This window comes from Oncorhynchus mykiss, chromosome 30 (assembly GCF_013265735.2).
Source record: "Oncorhynchus mykiss isolate Arlee chromosome 30, USDA_OmykA_1.1, whole genome shotgun sequence".
NCBI classification, from domain to species: Eukaryota; Metazoa; Chordata; class Actinopteri; order Salmoniformes; family Salmonidae; genus Oncorhynchus; species Oncorhynchus mykiss.
This window is the reverse complement of record NC_050570.1, coordinates 6506900-6528762: the sequence shown is the minus strand read 5'-3', so window position 1 is coordinate 6528762 and position 21863 is coordinate 6506900. Positions and strand designations below refer to the sequence as shown.

General features: G+C 45.4%; 1 protein-coding gene across 2 annotated transcripts; it reads right to left on the bottom strand.

Moving 5' to 3' along the window:
* Positions 1-808: 808 nt before the first annotated feature.
* On the bottom strand, positions 809-21403 carry LOC110522710 (amyloid-beta A4 precursor protein-binding family A member 1). Of its 2 annotated transcripts, none has more exons than XM_036969133.1 (10): positions 19713-21403; positions 19024-19165; positions 18070-18215; positions 17392-17478; positions 15670-15855; positions 12443-12622; positions 8926-9138; positions 4394-4513; positions 4101-4241; positions 809-2810 (listed from the first exon to the last, which is right to left on the bottom strand). In XM_036969133.1, exons 1-10 carry the CDS (start codon positions 21351-21353, stop codon positions 2739-2741), a joined length of 2928 nt encoding a protein of 975 aa, XP_036825028.1. In that variant the 5' UTR covers positions 21354-21403; the 3' UTR covers positions 809-2738. The 2 variants fall into 2 exon arrangements, with proteins under 2 accessions (XP_036825028.1, XP_036825029.1); XM_036969134.1 differs by having other exon boundaries at positions 19030-19165.
* Between the last annotated feature and the right edge of the window lie 460 nt (positions 21404-21863).

The following is a 21863-nucleotide window of genomic DNA, read 5'->3' as shown; positions in this document are numbered from 1 at the left end:
TTCCCTATATAGTACACTACTTTAGACCAGAGCCCTATTCCCCATATAGGGCACTAATTTAGACCAGAGCCCTATTCCCTATATAGTGCACTACTTTAGACCAGAGCCCTATTCCCTATATAGGGCACTACTTTAGACCAGAGCCCTATTCCCTATATAGGGCACTATTTTAGACCAGAGCCCTATTCCCTATATAGGGCACTCCTTTAGACCAGAGCCATATTCCCTATATAGGGCACTACTTTAGACCAGAGCCATATTCCCTATATAGTGCACTACTTTAGACCAGAGCCCTATTCCCTATATAGGGCACTACTTTAGACCAGAGCCCTATTCCCTATATAGTGCACTACTTTAGACCAGAGCCCTATTCCCTATATAGGGCACTACTTTAGACCAGAGCCATATTCCCTATATAGGGCACTACTTTAGACCAGAGCCCTATTCCCTATATAGGGCACTACTTTAGACCAGAGCCCTATTCCCTATATAGGGCACTACTTTAGACCAGAGCCCTATTCCCTATATAGTGCACTACTTTAGACCAGAGCCCTATTCCCTATATAGTGCCCTACTTTAGACCAAAGCCCTATTCCCTATATAGTGCACTACTTTAGACCAGAGCCCTATTCCCTATATAGTGCACCTATATAGTGCATTAATTTAGACCAGAGCCCTATGGGAATAGGGTGCCATCTGGCACTCAGCCGTTGTCCTCAACCTCATGAACCACTTGACTTTCATGTACTTTACATTATTTTCATCATTGCATGTCATAAATCCCTTTTATTTTTTAATTTTTTTTTTAACGTATTTGGAAAGCAATATTAAGCATTGTCATTAACATTTCATTAATCACAGTATATTCTTAGCTTCTCACAATACAGCAACTAAACAAGTTTATACATTCTCATTATACCTGCTCTGCATTCCAAAATGCAGTGCACTCGTTCATTTTTATTTTTTTAAAGAATACATGTTGCAATATTATCTTTGGCTTTCAGCATTGCCATAATGTTATATTGAAACCTTTGTTACATCCAAGGCAGTATAGAGAGAAAAGGACAGCTTCCAGACACTGGTTTGTAATTCCAAAGGGTACCCTATTCCCTACATAGTGCACTACTTTTGATTAGAGCATGGTCAAAACTAGTGCACTATCTAGGGGAATACCCACTGGACAACAAAAATGTTTTGTTGAATCGATGTTTCCATGACACTTCAACCCCTCCCCCTCCCCCCCATAAATCCAATGACATGGTGAAATGTTGTTCTTGTTGTTGTTGTTGTTGATTTCACATTGAATTCACATTATTTGACAAACTCAACCAAATGTAAATCAAAACTAGACATTGGAAATGATATATGTTCCCAGTGGAAAGGGTGTGATTTGGGACACACTACATTACATTGTTTTCTGTTGCTCAATACCCCCCCCCCCCCCACCCCCCCCTTAGCCTGGTCCCCAGATCGGTCTGTGTTGTTGTCTTACCAACTCATAAGGTAGTAGTTATGCATTGGCACGGCAGGCTCCAATGACAGACCAGGCAACAATAGCCCTGCTATTGAAGAATAGCCTTGTCCTATGCTGTTTAGGTATACACGGGACATAGCTTAAATATCCCTGCTATTGAAGAATAGCCTTGTCCTATGCTGTTTAGGTATACACGGGATGTAGCTTAAATAGCCCTGCTATTGAAGAATAGCCTTGTCCTATGCTGTTTAGGTATACACGGGACGTAGCTTAAATATCCCTGCTATTGAAGAATAGCCTTGTCCTATGCTGTTTAGGTATACACGGGACATAGCTTAAATACCCCTGCTATTGAAGAATAGCCTTGTCCTATGCTGTTTAGGTATACACGGGATGTAGCTTAAATAGCCCTGCTATTGAAGAATAGCCTTGTCTTATGCTGTTTAGGTATACACGGGACGTAGCTTAAATACCCCTGCTATTGAAGAATAGCCTTGTCCTATGCTGTTTAGGTATACACGGGATGTAGCTTAAATATCCCTGCTATTGAAGAATAACGACAGACCAACCCCTTCCCTACAATAAGTTCAGTTACCGTATCAACACATTTATGTCACTACATTGTTTAATCTTGCATGTTATTAAATTGGAAATAAATTGTGGTGCGTTTGCAATCTAGTCATAAGAACATAATAATTTACCTTGCCTTTACAGTTCTTTTAACAGTATTCACACGTATTCACACACACGCACACACAGGCACACACACACACTGTACACATCAAACCATTATGACCGTGTAGCTGTTCAATTATAGCCTGGTACCAGTCTGTTTAGCTAACATCGCCAAACAATGTGTTCTCCAGGCTACTCCAACTAAGCCTGAAGTTGAATTTTTGTTGTTGTTGTTGTTGTAATTTTTAAGCATAGTAACATATTACTCCCAAAATAAAATGATATATACAAAATAAATGTTGCTAATGTACCACCACCCTGTCACCAGTGGAGGCTGGTGTCACTATACACCGGAGAACAGGCTCATTGGAATGGCTGGAATACCAGCCTCCTCTGCCTGTCACTCATCCTGTCTGTCCAACATCTTTCTCCTAGACATGCAGAAGCAGTGAGAGAGTACGCGGAAAAATATGCATACCAAATGCCACCCTATTCCTCACATAGTGAACCTACAGCCATATGGGCCATGGTTAGAAGTGGTGCACTACACAGGAAAAAGGGTGCCATTGAGGGAGCAGGCATGGAGAGACTAGATGTAAACAGGAGTCTCCTGTCCTGTTAACAGTCTGAACATCACTGCAGGCATGGTCTTCATGTTGATCTGACAGAGAGGAGGAGGAGGAAGAGGAGAAAGAGGTGAGTGAGGAGAAGGAGAAGGAGGAGGAGAGTGAGGAAGAGGAGAAAGAGGTGAGTGAGGAAAAGGAGAAGGAGAGTGAGGAAGAGGAGGAGGAGAATGAGGAGTAGGAGGAAGAAGAAGTGGAGGAAGAGGAGGTGGAGGAGAGTAAGGAAGAGGAGGAGGAGGAGCGTGAGGAGGAGGAGGAGGAGGAGAAGGAGGAGGAGGAAGAGAGTAAGGAAGAGAGCAGGAGAGTGAGGAGAAGGAGGAGGCGGAAGAGGAGAAAGAGGTGAGTGAGGAGGAGGAGAAGGAGGAGAGTGAGAGTGAGGAAGAGGGAGAGGAGAGAGAGGAGGAGGAGGAGGAGTAGAAGGAGGAGAGTGAGGAGTAGGAGAAGGAGAGTGAGGAGGAGGAGGAAGAGGATGAAGAGTGAGGAAGAGGAGAGGATGAGGAGGAAGAGGAGAGGGAGGAGAAGGAGGAAGAGAGTGAGGAAGAGAGCAGGAGAGTGAGGAGGAGAGTGAGGAAGAGGAGGAGGAGAATGAGGAAGAGGAGGCGGTATGGGAGAGTGGGGAGGAAGAGGAAGAGGAGGAAGAGGAGGAGGAGAGTGAGGAGGAGGAAGAGGAGAATGAGGAAGAGGAGGAGGAGAGTGATGAGGAGGAGGAGGAGGAGAGTGAAGGGGATGAGGAAGAGGAAGAGGAGGAGGACAGTGAGGAGGAGAGTGAGGAAGAGGATGAGGAAGAGGAAGAGGAGGAGGACAGTGAGGAGGAGAGTGAGGAAGAGGAGAAGGAGAGTGAGGAAGAGGAGAAGGAGAGTGAGGAAGAGGAGAGTGAGGAGGAGGAGGAGAGTGAGGAGGAGGAGGAGAATAGTGAGGAGGAGGAGGAGGAGGAGGAGGAGAGTGAGGAGGAGGAGAGGGAGGAGGAGGAGAGGGAGGAAGAGGAGGAGGAGAGTGAGGAGGAGGAGGAAGAGGAGAGTGAGGGGGAGAAGGAGGAGGAGAGTGAGGGGGAGAAGGAGGAGGAGAGTGAGGAGGAGGTGGAGCAGGAGGAGAGTGAGGAGGAGGAGGAGAGTGAGGAGGAGGAGAACAGTGAGGAGGAGGAGGAGGAGAGTGAGGAGGAGGAGGGTGAGGAGAGAATCGGACAGATCAGTACTCATCATGAAGACACTCACTTGTATTTTTATAAATGCTTATTAGTCTGTTTCGTCAAAAGAGTTTTCTGATTGGCTATTCATTGAACGTGTATAACGTTGGCAATTAGCTAACAGTCATAGGATCCTGATGCTCACCTCTCCCACTGATACAGACAGGGTCTGGACTATTTTCTCATGCGGCATGGCAACAACACTCTGCCCATTGATCTCAATGATCCTGTGGCCGACTCGTACCCCTCCTCGCTCTGCGATACCGCCGCGCATCAGACTGCAGATCTGAGGAGAGGGAAAGAAAAGCTCAACTCTCTGAATCCAAATGGCTGTTATCAGGATCATTATAAGAGAGATGATGATTAGAGTACAAAGACGTCATACATGCTTATGACAAGTCTTATAATGCATTATAACGATATCATAATCCTACTCACGATGCCGTTCTGAACACTGAAGCCCAGCTGGAACTTGAGGTCGGGTCTCTTGATGAGGACAGTGGTGACAGGAGGACAACTCACGATGCTCAGCTTCACCTGAACCTGGCTCTTCAGACCCTGGCAAGACGACCGGAACACGATAAATAACAATGGCCATTCTAGAGTGTCTCAATACTCTAGAATGGCTTCCTAGAATGGCCAAGTCTCAATCTCAATACTCTAGAATGGCCGTATCTCAAACTCAATACTGTAGAATGGCTGTGTTTATCTCAATACTCTAAAATGTCTTCCTAGAATGGCTGTGTGGATCTCAATCTCAATACTCTAGAACAGTGGTTCCCAAACTTGTTATAGTCCCGTACCCCTTCAAACATTCAACCTCCAGCTGTACCCCCTCTAGCACCAGGGTCAGCGCACTCTCAAATGTAGTTTTCTTGACATCATTGTAAGCATGCCACACACACTATACGATACATTTATTAAACATAAGAATGAGTGTGAGTTGTCACAACCCGGCTCGTGGGAAGTGACAAAGAGCTCTTATAGGACCAGGGCACAAATAATAATATAATAATAATCAATAATTTTGCTATTTATTTAACAATCTTACATATAAAACCTTATTTGTTCATTAAACATTGTGAATAACTCACCACAGGTTAATGAGAAGGGTGTGCTTGAAAGGATTCACATAACTCTGCAATTTTGGGTTGTATTGGAGAGAGTCTCCGTCTTAAATAATTTTCCACACACAGTCTGTACCTGTATTTAGTGTTCATGCTAGTGAGGACCGAGAATTCACTCTCACATAGGTACGTGGTTGCAAAGGGCCTCAGTGTCTTAACAGCACGATTTCCCAAGGCAGGACACGCTGAGGGCAGCCCAATCCAGAAATCTGGCAGTGGCTTCTGATTCAATTCAATTTTCACAGAACCGCTTGTTGCAATTTCGATGAGGCCGAAGTTGGTGCCTCTCCATGTTCGGGCGGCGTTCGACGTCACCGGCTCTCTAGCCTCCACCGATCTACATTTCTTTTTCCATTTGTTTTGTCTGTATTGTACACACCTGGTTCCCATTACGTTTGAATTATTTCCCTATTTAACCCTCTGGAGCCATCATGGTTTTTGTGCGTGTTTATTGTTGTCAGTTGTCTCGTTTATGTGATTCTGGATTTTTGTTCTCCTTGTTGGAAGATTATTTTTGAGTAAAAGTTACTATTATTACTCATCTCTGTGTCCTGCGCCCGACTCCGCCTTACCCACATCACCTAGACTCTGACAGTTTCTACATGTCTGCGCAAGAGTGCGCAAGGTTTCATTGAGTTGTGAGATAGTACTTTTGCACATATAACACACTGTGGCTGAGGAAAGGCAATATAAGTGAACCCCAAATCAATGTAGTACTACCAGTAGAGCTGGTATTTGTCTTTTTTTTAACCATTTATCCATTTTCGAACAAATGGAATGAGCAGCAGCTACGTTTGACTCCATACGGACCGTTAGTGGAATTCCCGCTAGAGAGTGACGGTTAATGTGATTGGATGTTAATTATTTGACTAGGCTACCTGTATTTGACATTGTGTTGTCATTTCGCTGAACAATAGATGGTTTCATTTTATTTTTGGCAGTGAAACGAGGCTACTCAGGCGAGAAAAACAAACTCACCCAAATGTATAGCCCCGTTGGAAAATGAAACTGTTTGAAAATGTGAAGAATTATTATTATTATTTAAAAAAAATGTGAATCACATTTTTATTTGGCGTACCCCCGACAGCATTACAGTTTGGGAATACCTGCTCTAGAATGGCCCTGTCTCAACCTCAATACTCTAGAATGGCCCTGTCTCAACCTCAATACTCTAGAATGGCCCTGTCTCAACCTCAATACTCTAGAATGGCCCTGTCTCAACCTCAATACTCTAGAATGGCCCTGTCTCAACCTCAATACTCTAGAATGGCCCTGTCTCAACCTCAATACTCTAGAATGGCCCTGTCTCAACCTCAATACTCTAGAATGGCCCTGTCTCAACCTCAATACTCTAGAATGGCTGTGTCGATCTCATTCTCAATACTCTAGAATGGCCCTGTTTTTTTTATTTTATTTTTTATTTCACCTTTATTTAACCAGGTAGGCTAGTTGAGAACAAGTTCTCATTTGCAACTGCGACCTGGCCAAGATAAAGCATAGCAGTATGAGCAGACAACACAGAGTTACACATGGAGTAAACAATTAACAAGTCAATAACACAGTAGAAAACAAAGGGGGAGTCTATATACAATGTGTGCAAAAGGCATGAGGTAGGCGAATAATTACAATTTTGCAGATTAACACTGGAGTGATAAATTATCAGATGGTCATGTACAGGTAGAGATATTGGTGTGCAAAAGAGCAGAAAAATAAATAAATAAAAACAGTATGGGGATGAGGTAGGTGAAAATGGGTGGGCTATTTACCAATAGACTATGTACAGCTGCAGCGATCGGTTAGCTGCTCAGATAGCTGATGTTTGAAGTTGGTGAGGGAGATAAAAGTCTCCAACTTCAGCGATTTTTGCAATTCGTTCCAGTCACAGGCAGCAGAGTACTGGAACGAAAGGCGGCCAAATGAGGTGTTGGCTTTAGGGATGATCAGTGAGATACACCTGCTGGAGCGCGTGCTACGGATGGGTGTTGCCATCGTGACCAGTGAGCTGAGATAAGGCGGAGCTTTACCTAGCATGGACTTGTAGATGACCTGGAGCCAGTGGGTCTGGCGACGAATATGTAGCGAGGGCCAGCCGACTAGAGCATACAAGTCGCAGTGGTGGGTGGTATAAGGTGCTTTAGTGACAAAACGGATGGCACTGTGATAGACTGCATCCAGTTTGCTGAGTAGAGTGTTGGAAGCCATTTTGTAGATGACATCGCCGAAGTCGAGGATCGGTAGGATAGTCAGTTTTACTAGGGTAAGCTTGGCGGCGTGAGTGAAGGAGGCTTTGTTGCGGAATAGAAAGCCGACTCTTGATTTGATTTTCGATTGGAGATGTTTGATATGAGTCTGGAAGGAGAGTTTGCAGTCTAGCCAGACACCTAGGTACTTATAGATGTCCACATATTCTAGGTCGGAACCATCCAGGGTGGTGATGCTAGGCGGGCATGCGGGTGCAGGCAGCGATCGGTTGAAAAGCATGCATTTGTCTCAACCTCAATACACTAAAATGGCTTCCTAGAATGGCCCTGTCTCAATCTCAATACTCTAGAATGTCTTCCTAGAATGGCTGTGTCGATCTCAATCTCAATACCAATGGCTTCCTCATCTCCTTTTCTTTAATGACTGATAAGAGACAAATAAAGGAAGGGGTTTGAACTTTTGAGTTAAAAAAAAGTAAAACAGGCTCAATGAGCAGTAACATAATATAGATGCTGCCTGAGTTGACTGTATGCTCCAGACATAGGCTGCAGTCCAAACACATATATCCCCTCAGCCCTCACATTTAGTGGACACTTCTGATGATGTATCATGACGTCTGACCAGTATACACTTGCAGGGCAACGGGGGAGGGAGGAAGGAATGATTTTTAAATGGATCGCCCTTGGCCGGAAACGTCACTCGTTCATCCTGCGACGATTGTGTTTTCAGCCCCCGGAAGCTTGTGGGTGCTTTACATGCATGAGTGCACGTCTACTTATATTAAATATATACTTATTAATATACGCCTACTGTATGACAGCTAGCAAATTAACTAACGTTAGCCTGCCTAGCTGGAACTTCTGAATAAGGAACATTTCTACAATTTTCAGAAGATAACCAAACAAAAACATATTTACTTTTTACGAGACGTGTTTGTGCCGTCATGCGCACTAACAGCATCACTTCTAACTTAATTTGCATTCGTTTTTACTTGCACTTGTATGTTGACTTCTCCATTGATATTGTTTTTAAGTTTTTCTTAGCTGACTTTTCTTAGCGGATGTACAATCGTCGCGAATTGAATTATTGGGAATTTTATAAGGCCCCCTGGAGTGAACATAATTGTACACTCGCAATGCCGACTAAAAAACGAGAGCTTGCGTTGTAAACTTCCTAATCATTTTGGACCATCCATCCAAGATGGCGACGGGGATTCCCTCCAAGGGCATAAGGCGAGTGGGTAAGTGGACGAGGGTGTGTCTTTTAAATGTTTGGAACGTAACCCTTGACGATGCCCTGGCAGGTGGCTAGTGGTAAAGCCCCACCAGGCTGGTGTTATTGATGGACTTGATCTGGTCTGCAACACTAAGCTAGTATTACCACACACAATGCTAACTAGCATTGTCAGGCATGACTGCCTGACAGAGTGTCCGCCCTGAGATTGGGAGGTAGGGGGTTGTCCGGTCGAGTCATACAAAAGGCTGGAACCAGATGTGTTATGGGCCGTTCTGGCTCGGACAAGGCTTACTTATTTTGTGTTGTTGATGGTACCTTGATTGTACCCTGGCAGGTAGCTAGTGGTAGCCCTAACAGGCTAGTGTTGTTGATGGACATGTCTGACTAGTGACTGGTGTACGGTACCTTGATGATACCCTGGCAGGTAGCTAGTGGTAGCCCTACCAGGCTAGTGTTGTTGATGGACATGATCTGGTCTCCCACGTTGAGCTTCCCAGAGCGGGCAGCTGGGCCGCTGTTCAACATGTTAGCTAGGATCACCGTAGGCAGGATGGAGCCCCAGCCAGACTCCACTATCACCACACCTAGGCTCTCACCCTTCTGCTTCTCCAACTCCAGCTATGGAGGAGGGGGGAGGGAGAGAGAGAGAGAGAGGGGGGGAGAGAGAGGGGAGGAGCGAGAGGGGAGAGAGAGAGTGGGTGGGGAGAGAGAGCGAGAGAGACAGACTGAGTGAGAGGGGAGGGGGGGGAGAGAGACCGAGAGAGAGAGAGAGAGAGGGTGGGGGGGGAGTTAGAGAGGGGGAAGGAGAGAGAGAGACCGAGAGAGAGGGGGAGGGGAGAGAGGGGGGACACGGGGAGAGAGAGAGGGGGAAAGGGAGAGAGAGAGAGGGGAGGGGGAGAGAGAGAGAGAGGGGGAGTGGGAAAGAGAGGGGGAGGGGAGAGAGAGAGAGGGGGAGGAGAGAGAGAGGGGAGGGGAGAGAGAGAGGGGGGGAGAGAGAGAGAGAGAGCGAGAGAGGGGGGACTCGGGGAGAGAGAGAGGGGGAGAGGGAGAGAGGGGAGGGGGAGAGAGAGAGAGAGAGGGGGAGGGGGAAAGAGAGGGGGAGGGGAGAGAGAGAGAGAGCGGGAGAGAGGGGGAGGGGAGAGAGAGAGAGAGGGAGAGACCGAGAGAGCGAGGGGGAGGGGAGAGAGAGAGGGAGAGACCGAGAGAGAGAGAGGGGGAGGGGAGAGAGAGAGGGAGAGACCGAGAGAGAGAGGGAGAGACCGAGAGAGAGAGAGGGAGAGACCGAGAGAGAGAGAGGGGGAGGAGAGAGAGAGAGAGAGAGAGAGAGAGAGAGAGAGAGAGAGAGAGAGAGAGAGAGAGAGAGAGAGAGAAAGGGGGGGGGGGGGAGAGAGGTAGAGAGCGAGGGGGAGGGGAGAGAGAGTTCAGACTCTACTATCACCACCCCCAGGTTCTCAGCCATCTGATTTAAGTTGTTAGTGTATAGTGACTTCGGAAAGTATTCAGAACCCTTGACTTTTCCCACAATTTGTTACATTACAGCCTTATTCTTAAATGGATTAAATTAAATAAATCCTCAGCAATCTACACACAATACTTGATAATGACAAAGTGAAAACAGGTTTTTGGAAATGTTTGCAAATTTTTTGAAAAATCTAAACAAAAATACCTTATTTACATAAGTATTCAGACCCTATGTTACGAGAATCGAAATTGAGCTCAGGTGCATCCTGTTTCCATTGATCATCCTTGAGATGTTTCTACAACTTGATAAGAGTCCACCTGTGGTATATTCAATTGATTGGACGTGATTTGGAAAGATGTCTATTTAAGGTCACACAATTTGGCCTCCTGAGTGGCACAGTGGTCTATGGCACTACATCGCAGTGCTAGCTGTGCCACTAGAGATTCTGGGTTCGTCCAGACTCTGTCGCAGCTGGCCACGACCGGGAGACCCATGTGGTGGCACACAATTGGCCCAGCGTCGCCCGGGTTTGGGGAGGGTTTGGCAGCAGGGATGTCCTTGTCCCATCGAGCACTAGCGACTCCTGTGGTGGGCTGGGCGTAGTGCACTCTGACACTGTCGCCAGGTGCACGGTGTTTCCTCCGACACATTGGTGCGGCTGGCTTCCGGGTTAAGTGAGCATTGTGTCAAGAAGCAGTGCGGCTTGTTTGGGTTGTGTTTCGGAGGACACATGGCTCTCGACCTTCGACTCTCCCGAGTCCGTACAGACAAGACTGTAACTACCAATTGGATACCACGAAATTGGAGAGAAAACAGGGCAAAAAAAAAGTTGTCAGAGGAAAAACCAATTCATGAGGTCGAAGGAATTGTCCATAGAGCTCCGAGACAGGATTGTGTCGAGGCACAGATCTGAAAGGTCCCCAAGAACACAGTGGCCTCCATCATTCTTAAATGGAAGAAGTTTGGAACCACCAAGACTTTTCCTAGAGCTGGCAGTCGGGCCAAACTGAGCAATCGGGGAGAAGGACCTTGGTCAGGGAAGTGACCAAAAACCCGATGATAACTCTGACAGAGCTCCAGAGTTCCTCTGTGGAAATCGGAGAACCTCCCAGAAGGACAACCATCTATACAGTACTCCCCAAATCAGGCCTTTCTGGTAGAGAGGCCAGACGGAAACCATTCATTTAAAGGCACATAACAGTCCGCTTGGAGTTTGCCATAAAGCACCTAAAGACTCTCAGATCATGAGAAACTAGATTCTATGGTCTGATGAGCCAAGATTTAACTCTTTGGCCTGAATGCCAAACATGGAGGAAACCTGGCACCATCCTTACGGTGAAGCATGATGGTGGCAGCATCATGCTGTCGGGATGTTTCTCAGCAGCAGGGACTGGGAGACTAGTCAGGATCGAGCAAAGATGAACGGAGCAAAGTACAGAGAGATCCTTGATGAAAACCTGCTCCAGAACGCTCAAGACCTCAGACTGGGGCGAAGGTTCACCTTCCAACAGGACAACGATCCTAAGCACACAGCCAAGACAATGCAGAAGTGTCATCGGGACAGGTCTCTGAATGTCCTTGCGTGTCCCAGCCAGAGCCCGAACTTGAACCTGATCAAGCATCTCTGGAGAGACCTGAAAATAGCTGTGCAGCAACGCTCCCAATCCAGCCTGACAGAGCTTGAGAAGATCTGCAGAGAAGAATGGGAGAAACTTCCTAAATACAGGTGTGCCAAGCTTGTAGCGTCATACCCAAGAAGACTTAATGCTAAAAATGTTTCAACAAAGTACTGAGTAAAGGGTCTGATTATTTATGTAAATGTGATATCAGTTTTTTTTATTTTTTATAAATTAGCAAACATTTATAAAAAACAGTTTTTGTTTGTCATTATGGGGTATTGTCTGTAGATTGACGAGAAAAAAACAAACAATTTAATACATTTTAGAATAAGAATGAAGCCAACCCCTCTGAATCATAGAGGTGGTAAGGGCTGCCTTAACCGACATCCAGGTCTTCGGCGCCCAGGGACCAATGGGTTAACTGCCTTACTCAAGGACAGAACGACAGATTTGACCTTGTCAGCTCATATATTCGATCCAGCAAACTTCCGGCTACTGGCCCAATGCTCTAACCACTAGGTTGCTTACTTAACCACTAGGTTGCTTACTTGTACTCTTCAAAGTTATCTCTTTTAATTTACTGGAAGGAAGGAAGGAAGGAAGGAAGGAAGGAAGGAAGGAAGGAAGGAAGGAAGGAAGGAAGGAAGGAAGGAAGGAATGAAGGAAGGAAGGAAGGGGGCAATACATCCTGAAGTGTCATGCATCACGGTCAACAATCAAAGCTCTGCTCACAACAGTAGGCCGTCACACCACTTTACACTTCAGTACACACACACACACACACACACACACACACACACACACACACACACACACACACACACACACACACACACTTCACCTCTTTACAGTTGTCAGAGTTTGAGAAATGGACCAGGTCGTCATTGTACATTTCCTGGGAATTGATGATGTCACTGTATTGCTTCTGACTCAGGTCCTTAGGATTGATCCCATTGGCTCGGAGGAACTCCCTGTAGGCAACGCTGAATGCCTGTCCGATGGACTGGGCAATGAGCTGGGCCTGCGGAGTGGGAAGGGGACATAGGGAGGGGGAAAAGGAAGGGGGCATAGGGAGGTAGGCCGGAGGGGGATGGGGATATAGGGAGGGGGCAAAGGGAGGGGGGCCAGATGGGGAAGGGGATATAGAGAGGGGGAAAAGGGTGGGGGCATAGGGAGGTAGGCCGGAGGGGAAAGGGGATATAGGGAGGGGGCAAAGGGAGGGGGGCCAGAGGGGGAAGGGGATATAGGGAGGGGATATAGAGAGGGGGCAAAGGGAGGGATGCCGGTTGGTAGGGGATAACTACTCAATGGAAACTACAAGCTATTCAAGTTGACCACAATACAGAGGTGGGAGAGAGCACACAGTTAGGGACCAACTGAAATGATGAATGAAGACATAGCACATGTTATAGGGAGACATAGCACATGTTATAGGGAGACATATCACATGGTATAGGAAGCTATAACACATGTTATAGATAGCAAGCTATAACACATGTTATAGGAAGCTATAACACATGTTATAGGGAGACATGGCACATGTTATAGGGAGACATAGCACATGTTATAGGGAGACATAGCACATGTTATAGGAAGCTATAACATATGTTATAGGGAGACATAGCACATGTTATAGGAAGCTATAACACATGTTATAGATAGCAAGCTATAACACATGTTATAGGAAGATATAACACATGTTATAGGAAGCTATAACACATGTTACAGGAAGCTATAACACATGTTATAGGAAGCTATAACACATGTTACAGGAAGCTATAACACATGTTATAGGAAGCTATAACACATGTTATAGGAAGCTATAACACATGTTATAGGAAGCTATAACACATGTTATAGGAAGCTATAACACATGTTACAGGAAGCTATAACACATGTTATAGGAAGCTATAACACATGTTACAGGAAGCTATAACACATGTTATAGGAAGCTATAACACATGTTATAGATAGCAAGCTATAACACATGTTATAGGAAGCTATAACACATGTTATAGGGAGACATGGCACATGTTATAGGGAGACATAGCACATGTTATAGGAAGCTATAACACATGTTATAGGGAGACATAGCACATGTTATAGGAAGATATAACACGTGTTATAGGAAAGCCAACAGAGTTAAATAAGGTAGGGCCTCTGTACAAGCCATATACATTTTCAAAGCTTTAAAATGATGTTCAGTAATAGTGTACTGTAATAGTGTATAGGCCATTCTATCTCAAGGCCATCCGACTGTTAAACAGCCATCACTAACATAGAGAGGCTGCTGTCACCATACACACTCAAATCTCTGACCACTTTAATAAATGGACTTAATAAAGGTATCACTAGTCACTTTAAATAACGCCACTTTATATAATGTTTACATATCCTACATTACTCATCTCATATGTAAATACTGTATTCTATACCATCTACTGCATCTTGCCTATGCCGCACGGCCATCGCTCATCCATATATTTATATGTACATATTCTCATTCCCCCCTTTAGATTTGTGTGTATTAGGTCGTTGTTGTGAATGTTAGATTACTTGTTAGATTTTAACTGCATAGTCAGAACTAGAAGCACAAGCATTTGCTACACTCGCATTAACATCCGCTAACCATGTGTATGTGACCATTAACATCTACTAACCATGTGTATGTGACCATTAACATCTACTAACCATGTGTATGTGACCATTAACATCTGATAACCATGTGTATGTGACCAATAACATCTGATAACCATGTGTATGTGACCAATAACATCTACTAACCATGTGTATGTGACCATTAACATCTGATAACCATGTGTATGTGACCATTAACATCTGATAACCATGTGTATGTGACCAATAACATCTACTAACCATGTGTATGTGACCAATAACATCTGCTAACCATGTGTATGTGAACATTAACATCTGCTAACCATGTGTATGTGACCAATAACATCTACTAACCATGTGTATTTGACCAATAACATCTACTAACCATGTGTATGTGACCAATAACATCTGCTAACCATGTGTATGTGAACATTAACATCTGATAACCATGTGTATGTGACCAATAACATCTTCTAACCATGTGTATGTGAACATTAACATCTGATAACCATGTGTTTGTGACCATTAACATTTGATTTGACCTTCGCAAATACTGTGCCAGAGAATCTCAAATAACAAAATCATTGCCCCAATTGATCAATAACATTCAACAGTACTCAAAGTTGAAGAGTGGGAGAATAGAACAGAATAGAGCAGAATAAAACAGAACAGAATAGAATAGAATAAAACAGAACAGAATAAGAATATAACAGAATATAATATAATAGAACAGAATAGAACAGAATAAGAATAGAACAGAACAGAATAGAACAGAATAGAATAGAACAGAATAGAACAGAATAAAACAGAACAGAATAAGAATAGAACAGAATAGAACAGAATAAGAATAGAACAGAACATAATAGAACAGAATATAATATAATAGAACAGAATAGAACAGAATAAGAATAGAACAGAACATAATAGAACAGAACAGAATAGAATAGAACAGAATAGAACAGAATAAAACAGAACAGAATAAGAATAGAACAGAATAGAATAGAACAGAACAGAATAGAACAGAATAGAACAGAATAGAACAGAATAGAACAGAATAAGAATAGAACATAATAGAATAGAACATAATAGAATAGAACATAATAGAATAGAATAGAATAGAACAGAACAGAATAAGAATAGAACATAATAGAATAGAACAGAATAGAACAGAATAGAACAGAATAGAACAGAATAGAACATAATAGAACAGAACAGAATAAGAATAGAACATAATAGAACAGAACAGAATAGAACAGAATAAGAATAGAACATAATAGAATAGAACAGAATAGAACAGAATAAGAATAGAACAGAATAAAACAGAACAGAATAGAACAGAAGAGAACAGAACAGAATATAACAGAATAGAACAGAACAGAATAGAATAGAACAGAATAAAACAAAATAGAACAGAACAGAATCTTATTTTAAGGCTGCCAGCCCAGTACTCACGTCTTCTGACTCAAAGACATAGCAGATCATTCTGTAGTGTCTCTGTCCCTCTGAGGAGGAGAGATCAGCTTCAGTACAGTCCTGTGAGGATGTTCCTGCCATACGGGTCCGAGCCATCAGAACCACGATGCTCCCGATGTCTGCGATGTAGGATATGGAACGCAACGCACTGTCCATCAGCGTCTCCTGGGGGGGTAAATAATATGTATAGCTGCTGTGGTAATAACTGTCCATCAGCGTCTCCTGGGGGGGGTGAATAATATATATGGCTGCTGTGGTAATAACTGTCCATCAGCATCTCCTGGGGGGGGGGGGGGGGGGGGGAAATAAAATATATGGCTGCTGTGGTAATAACTGTCCATCAGCGTCTCCTGGGGGGGTAAATAATATATATAGCTGCTGTGGTAATAACTGTCCATCAGCATCTCCTGGGGGGGTAAATAATATGTATAGCTGCTGTGGTAATAACTGTCCATCAGCATCTCCTGGGGGGGTAAATAATATGTATAGCTGCTGTGGTAATAACTGTCCATCAGCGTCTCCTGGGGGGGTGAATAATATATATGACTGCTGTGGTAATAACTGTCCATCAGCGTCTCCTGGGGGGGTGAATAATATATATGGCTGCTGTGGTAATAACTGTCCATCAGCATCTCCTGGGGGGGTAAATAATATGTATAGCTGCTGTGGTAATAACTGTCCATCAGCGTCTCCTGGGGGGGGGGTAAATAATATATATGGCTGCTGTGGTAATAACTGTCCATCAGCGTCTCCTGGGGGGGTGAATAATATATATGGCTGCTGTGGTAATAACTGTCCATCAGCATCTCCTGGGGGGGTAAATAATATGTATAGCTGCTGTGGTAATAACTGTCCATCAGCGTCTCCTGGGGGGGGGGGTAAATAATATATATGGCTGCTGTGGTAATAACTGTCCATCAGCGTCTCCTGGGGGGGTGAATAATATATATAGCTGCTGTGGTAATAACTTAGTACAATAAGGCCTGAGGAGGTGTGGTATATGGCCAATATACCACGGCTGTTCTTGGATACATCCCTTATATTGGTATATTGGCCATATACCACAAACCCCTGAGGTACCTTATTGCTATTATAAACTGGTTACCAACTTAATTAGATCAGTAAAAATAAATGCTTTGTCATACCCGTGGTATACAGTCTGATTTTTAGTTTTTACCTTTATTTAACTAGGCAAGTCAGTTAAGAACAAATTCTTATTTTCAATGACAGCCTACCGGGGAACAGTGGGTTAACTGCCTGTTCAGGGGCAGAACGACAGCTCAGGGATTGCAACCTTCTGGTTACTAGTCCAACGCTCTAACCACTAGGCTACCCTGCCACCCCATATACAATGGCTGTCGGCCAATTAGCATTCAGGACTCGAACCACCCAGTTGATAAATGATAATGATATATATATATCATTTATCAACTATATATATAGCTGCTGTGGTAATAACTTGGTACTGTGTGGAGTAAACGGTCCTGAACAACATGTCCACAGGATGCCCCTAAAGCTAGAAGAGCAAGACATAGGACTCTTATGATAGTAGATCAGATTTTTTCAATAAGGAGAATAAGAATTGAAACTGAAATTTCAGTCAACTTCCTGAATTGAAACCACAACCTGACGGCAGATGCAACGCTAACACAGAGTTGAGTGTTTTCCCTAGACACATAGCTCAATACTGTAGCTACACACCTGTGTGTCAGCATTCAGCACTTTGACTGCTTTGGTGGAGATGAAGAGGTCAACTTCTGTCACCATCTGAGAGTCTTCATCTTGGCTCTGTGGGCAGCAGATCATCATAGATAAGGGATCGTCAACTAGATTCAGCCGCGGGATGAATAATTGCAAATCAACATAATTGCAAATCATTTGTAGACTGCAAATCGACCGCAAGAATCCCAAACAGATTTAATATTTGACTAAAACGTAACACTTTCAAACCTTCCTTACATTTGTATACGATCACGTGTCTCTCTATTATACGTGGGAATACTTGGGAACAGATTAAAGTAAAATCACTTGGATCTAATTTCCTGCCTTTTTTTAAAACCGTTTTTTTTTATGTCCAACAATGAATATATATACATATTTTTTATTATAATAATATTTTAAGAAAAATCTGTGTGTGGGGGGGGGGGGGGGGGGGGCAAATTAATCACCACCAGTTGGGAAATCCTGTCATAAATGGTAGACACACAAAACATGGTGAAAAGGAATGAGAGCGCTCCACCATGTGGCTGAAAAAGTGTACTCCAACTGTGAGTTTTTTCAAAGGCAAAAATCCTTATTGTGGTTAGGAAGAATGCATATTCAGTTCAGCTGACATTCATTATTCGATCAGAATATTAGGCAGGCAAAAAAATAGAATACCTTGACCTGGCTGACAGCCTCCTGCGCCTGGGCCATGCGTGTTCCTTTAGATGGGTTCTTGTCAGACAGCAGCTGTGTGGAACCAAGGTAGTTAGCAGCAAAGATGATCCCATCGATCAGGTCCTCCGGCTCACACGGACCTGGGACTGGGCATGAGATTCAAAGTCAGAGTCAGGTTCAGAATCAGATTCACATTTAGAATCAGAGTCAGAGTCAGAGTCAGATTCACATTCACATTCAAAGTCAGATTCACATTCAGAGTCAGATTCACATTCATAGTCAGACTCACATTCAGATTCACATTCAGAGTCAGATTAACATTCAGATTCAGATTAACATTGAGAGTCAGACCCACATTCAGAGTCAGAGTCACATTCAGAGTCAGAATCAGATTCAGATTAACATTCAGAGTCAGATTCACATTCATTGTCAGATTCAGATTCAGAGACAGATTCCCATTCAGAGGCATATTCAGAGGCATATTCCCATTCAGAGTCTGATTCAGATTAACAATCAGAGTCAGATGAACATTCAGAGTCAGATTCAGATGAACATTCAGAGTCAGATTCACATTCACATTCAGAGTCAGATTCACATTCGGAGTCAGATTCACATTCACATTCACAGTCAGATTCACATTCACAGTCAGATTCAGATTCAGATTAACATTCAGAGTCAGATTCACATTTAGAGTCAGATTCACATTTAGAGTCAGACACTCACATTCAGAGTCAGATTCACATTCAGAGTCAGATTCACATTCAGAGTCAGATTCAAATTAACATTCAGAGCCAGTTTCAGATTCACATTCAGATTCACATTCAGAAGGTCGTTAATTGTCCCATTGCTGGGCAATATGGTTGCAGCAGTACAGCAACTACAAGGTACACACCAGAAACCAATCACATGTCCGTTACTCAGATATGGAATCAATGAACTATACAGAGAAATTACATTTACCATCCACGAAGCTGGGGAACGAGGCGTTGTTCTGTGTTGGTTCAGGCTGAGGTGTGTTGTTGCTGTCCTTCTGTAGGGCCCGGGGCTCTGGGCACTGGGGCCTGCCAGGCTGCTGCTCTGGGACATCGTGAGGCATCTGGAACAGACAGAGGGGAGATCTTACTAACAACTGGAATAGACAGAGAGGAGATCTTACTAACAACTGGAATAGACAGAGGGGAGATCTTACTAACAACTGGAATAGACAGAGGGGAGATCTTACTAACAACTGGAATAGACAGAGGGGAGATCTTACTAACAACTGGAATAGACAGAGGGGAGATCTTACTAACATCTGGAATAAACAGAGGGGAGATCTTACTAACATCTGGAATAGACAGAGGGGAGAGCTTATTAACAACTGGAATAAACAGAGAGGAGATCTTATTAACAACTGGAATAGACAGAGGGGAGATCTTACTAACAACTGGAATAGACAGAGAGGAGATCTTATTAACAACTGGAATAGACAGAGGGGAGATCTTACTAATAACTGGAACAAACATAAACATGAACAGACTGCAGATGAGACTTAGCCATGTAGGTCAAATCTGGTGCAATGTTTGTTGTACATGGTCCCTGTCAAGTAAACTAATAACATAAAACAAACCCTGTTGAGTTGGCAGCATCAGGCGGTTGGTTACCTGTGTCTGTGTCCTTGTCTGTCTCTCCTCTGGGGACTCCCTCTGTGGCTCTGTGTTCTGATGTGAAGCTGGTGATACATTGACAGCCCTTGGATGGCTCTCCAGGCTAGGAGTGGAGTTAGAAGTAGGCCTTGGGCTGGGGCTGGTGGTGTTCTCTCTGCAATGCTGCTGGGTCTGTCTGCCCTGGCTCTCGGTCTGAAAAGAGTGGGCCTGGATGTGGGCCTGGTGGCTCTCCTGGAGGGGAGGGGAGTCAGAGGGGGGCCTGGGACTGGTGGTGCTCTCTCTGCGATGCTGCTGTGTCTGTCGGGTGTAGGGAGTGTGGTCCTGTATTTGGGTCTTGTGGCTGGGAGGGGAGGCAGAAGTGGGCCGGGACCTGGGGAGACTCTCTCTGTAGTGCTGCTGGGACTGAAACTGATCATTTTGGGCTTTACTGGGTGGGGAGTCAGAGTCGGGCCTGGGGCTGGTAAGGCTCTCTCTACGGTGTTGCATGGTCTGCCAGGCCTCTTGCTGCCGAGGATGGTTCTGGGCCTGGGTCTGGTAGGTGGGAGGGGGGTCAGAAGTGATGGGACTCCCTCTCCGATCCTGAATTTGCCAGGCTTGGGTCTGGGCCTCTGACTGCTGGGTCTGGGCCTGGCTCTCCTGGCTGTGTGTAGGCTCAGTGGTGAGACTCTCTCTGCGATGCTGAGTCTGCTGGGTCTGGGTCTGGTGAGTGGGAGGGCAGTCAAAGGTGGACCTGACGGAACCTTCTCTGTGGTGCTGCAGTGTCTGGGCCTGTGTCGGATGGGTGGGTGCTTGTCTCTTGTGGTTTTGGGCCTGTGTCGGCAGGACCTGTCGGGCCTGGGTCTGGGCCTGTGTCGGGTGGGTGTGGGTCTTTGCCGGATGGGCCTGTTTTGGGCAGATCTGGGGAGGCTGGGTGTGTGTCTGCTGGGCTTGGCTGTGCTGCGCTTGGGCCGGGGTTTGAGGAGGGTGAGGGTGTGGTGTGATGAAGTCAGATCTAGGAATAGAACTGATGGCACCGTCTCTGCAGTCCTGTGTCTTAGTCTGCTGGCTCTGTCGGGCGTCGCTCTGAGCCTCTAGGTGGTGGTTCTGTGTTGGGTGGGCTTTTGTCGGTCCAGTAGGGCACTCTGTCAGGTAGGTGTGTGTCTGGTAGGCCTGTTTTGGGCGGGTCTGGGTGTGGGATTGTGTCTGGTGAGGTTGTGGGGTGCTGGAACTGGGCCCGGATCTAGGTCTGGGCCTTGGCCTTGGTGGTCTGGGCCTGATAGCAGCCTCTCTGCAGTCCTGTGTCTCTGAGCTGCTGCTACTGCTCATACATACCTTAATCTCAGATACTATCTGTCCTGTGTCTTCCTCCCTGTCAGTCTCCCTCCCGACCCTTCCTCCTTCCCTCCCACTCCTTCCTCCTCCCCTCTCGCTCCTCCCACCTCGTCCTCCTCCCCTCCCCTGCCTCTTCACCTCCTTATGGGTCCTAGGAGGGGCATCACAAATCCAATCCCTTCCCCCTCCACTTCCCCTATAGGGGGCCCTTTGTGGGGACTCTGAGACACACACTGAGATCGTTCTGTCCTCAGGGGTGTCACAGTTTCTCAAAGAGTAGACCTTACAATCTTCCCTGTCCCTGTCACCCCTCTCTCCCTTTCTCATTCTCTCTCCCTCTCTCACCCCCTCCCTCTCTCCCTCTCTCACCCTTACCCTCTCCCCCTCCCTTTCTCCTGCTCTCATCATCCTCCCCCCCTCCCTCTCTCCTGCTCTCATCCTCTCCTCCTCCCCCTCTCCCACTATCACCCCCTCCCTTTCTCTCATCCTCTCCCCCTCCCTCTCTCCCTCTTTCACCCTCTCCCTCTCTCCCACCATCACCCCATCCCTCTCTCCCTCTCTCATCCTCTCCCTCTCTCCCTCTCTCATCCTCTCCCCTTCCCTCTCTCCCTCTCTCATCCTCTCCCACTCTCCATCTCTCATCCTCTCCCCCACCCTCTCTCTCATCCTCTCCACCTCCCTCTCTCCCTCTCTCATCCTCTCGCCCACCCTCTCTCCCTCCCTCATCCTCTCCCCAGCCCTCTCTCTCATCCTCTCCCCCTCCCTCTCTCCCTCTCTCATCCTCTCCCCCACCCTCTCTCTCATCCTCGCCCCCACCCTCTCCCTGTCTATCATCCT